The 802-nt window shown below is 51.6% G+C and overlaps 1 protein-coding gene across 1 annotated transcript in view; it reads left to right on the plus strand.

Moving 5' to 3' along the window:
• The window catches only part of CUNH1orf35 (chromosome unknown C1orf35 homolog), a gene marked incomplete at its 5' end in the record, with an annotated part of 3,108 nt that overhangs the window by 2,174 nt on the left and 132 nt on the right, over positions 1-802 (plus strand). The window contains 2 exons of the mRNA XM_029087005.1: positions 106-246; positions 694-802. The exon at positions 694-802 is cut by the window's right edge and continues 132 nt beyond it. Of these exons, the coding sequence (XP_028942838.1) occupies positions 106-246; positions 694-802 (250 nt within the window). The remainder of the gene's footprint in view (positions 1-105; positions 247-693) is intronic.

Consider the following 802-nt stretch of genomic DNA (forward strand, 5'->3'; position numbering starts at 1 on the left):
TTTCTTCTTGGTCAAGGAGGGATGGGGTGGGATGCACATGAGGTTTTGGAGGAGCTGGAGGGATGGGGAGCAGGGATCCTCACTGCTGGATCTCTTCCCCTGCAGACCAGAAGGTGGCAAGAAAGCCAAAAAGGAGAAGAAAAAGAAGAAAAAGAAGAAATATAAGAAGGAGAAGAAGAAGGAGAAGCATCAGAAGAAAGATGCTGCTCTGTCATCTTCTGATTCTTCTCCGGATCGGGATGAGAGGTAGTTGGGTTGGGATGAAGGCTGAGCCCTGGTCATGGGGTGGGGAACTGGGACTGGAAAACGAGCTGAAGGATCGATGAAGATTGATGAAGAACCACATCACAGAATCATAGAATGGTTTGGGTTGGAAGGGACCTTAAAGATCATCCAGTTCCAACCCCCCTGCCAGCAGCAGGGACACCTTCCACTAGACCAGGTTGCTCAAAGCCTCATCCAACCTGGCCAAGAACACTTCCAGGGAGGGGGCATCCACAACTTCCTTGGGCAACCTGTTCCAGTGTCTGACCACCCTCACAGTGAAGAACTTCTTCCTAATATCTCATCTAAACCCACCCCCATGCCCCATCCACATCTCTCAGCTTCCCCAAATCCCTTTTTTTCATCCCCAAAATTACCTTGTTGACGTCCCCAACATCCCTGATCCCATTTATTCCTCCATCCCTTTAGACATCACCAAAGGAAAACCCAACATCACCCTGAGACATCCCGACACGGCGTGCGACGTCGGCACGACACGGATTCCTCTGGCAGCAGCGGGGATTCGGGCGGGAGCCCC

The sequence above is a fragment of the Antrostomus carolinensis genome, unplaced genomic scaffold (assembly GCF_000700745.2).
Source record: "Antrostomus carolinensis isolate BGI_N321 unplaced genomic scaffold, ASM70074v2 scaffold43839, whole genome shotgun sequence".
Classification (NCBI taxonomy): Eukaryota; Metazoa; Chordata; class Aves; order Caprimulgiformes; family Caprimulgidae; genus Antrostomus; species Antrostomus carolinensis.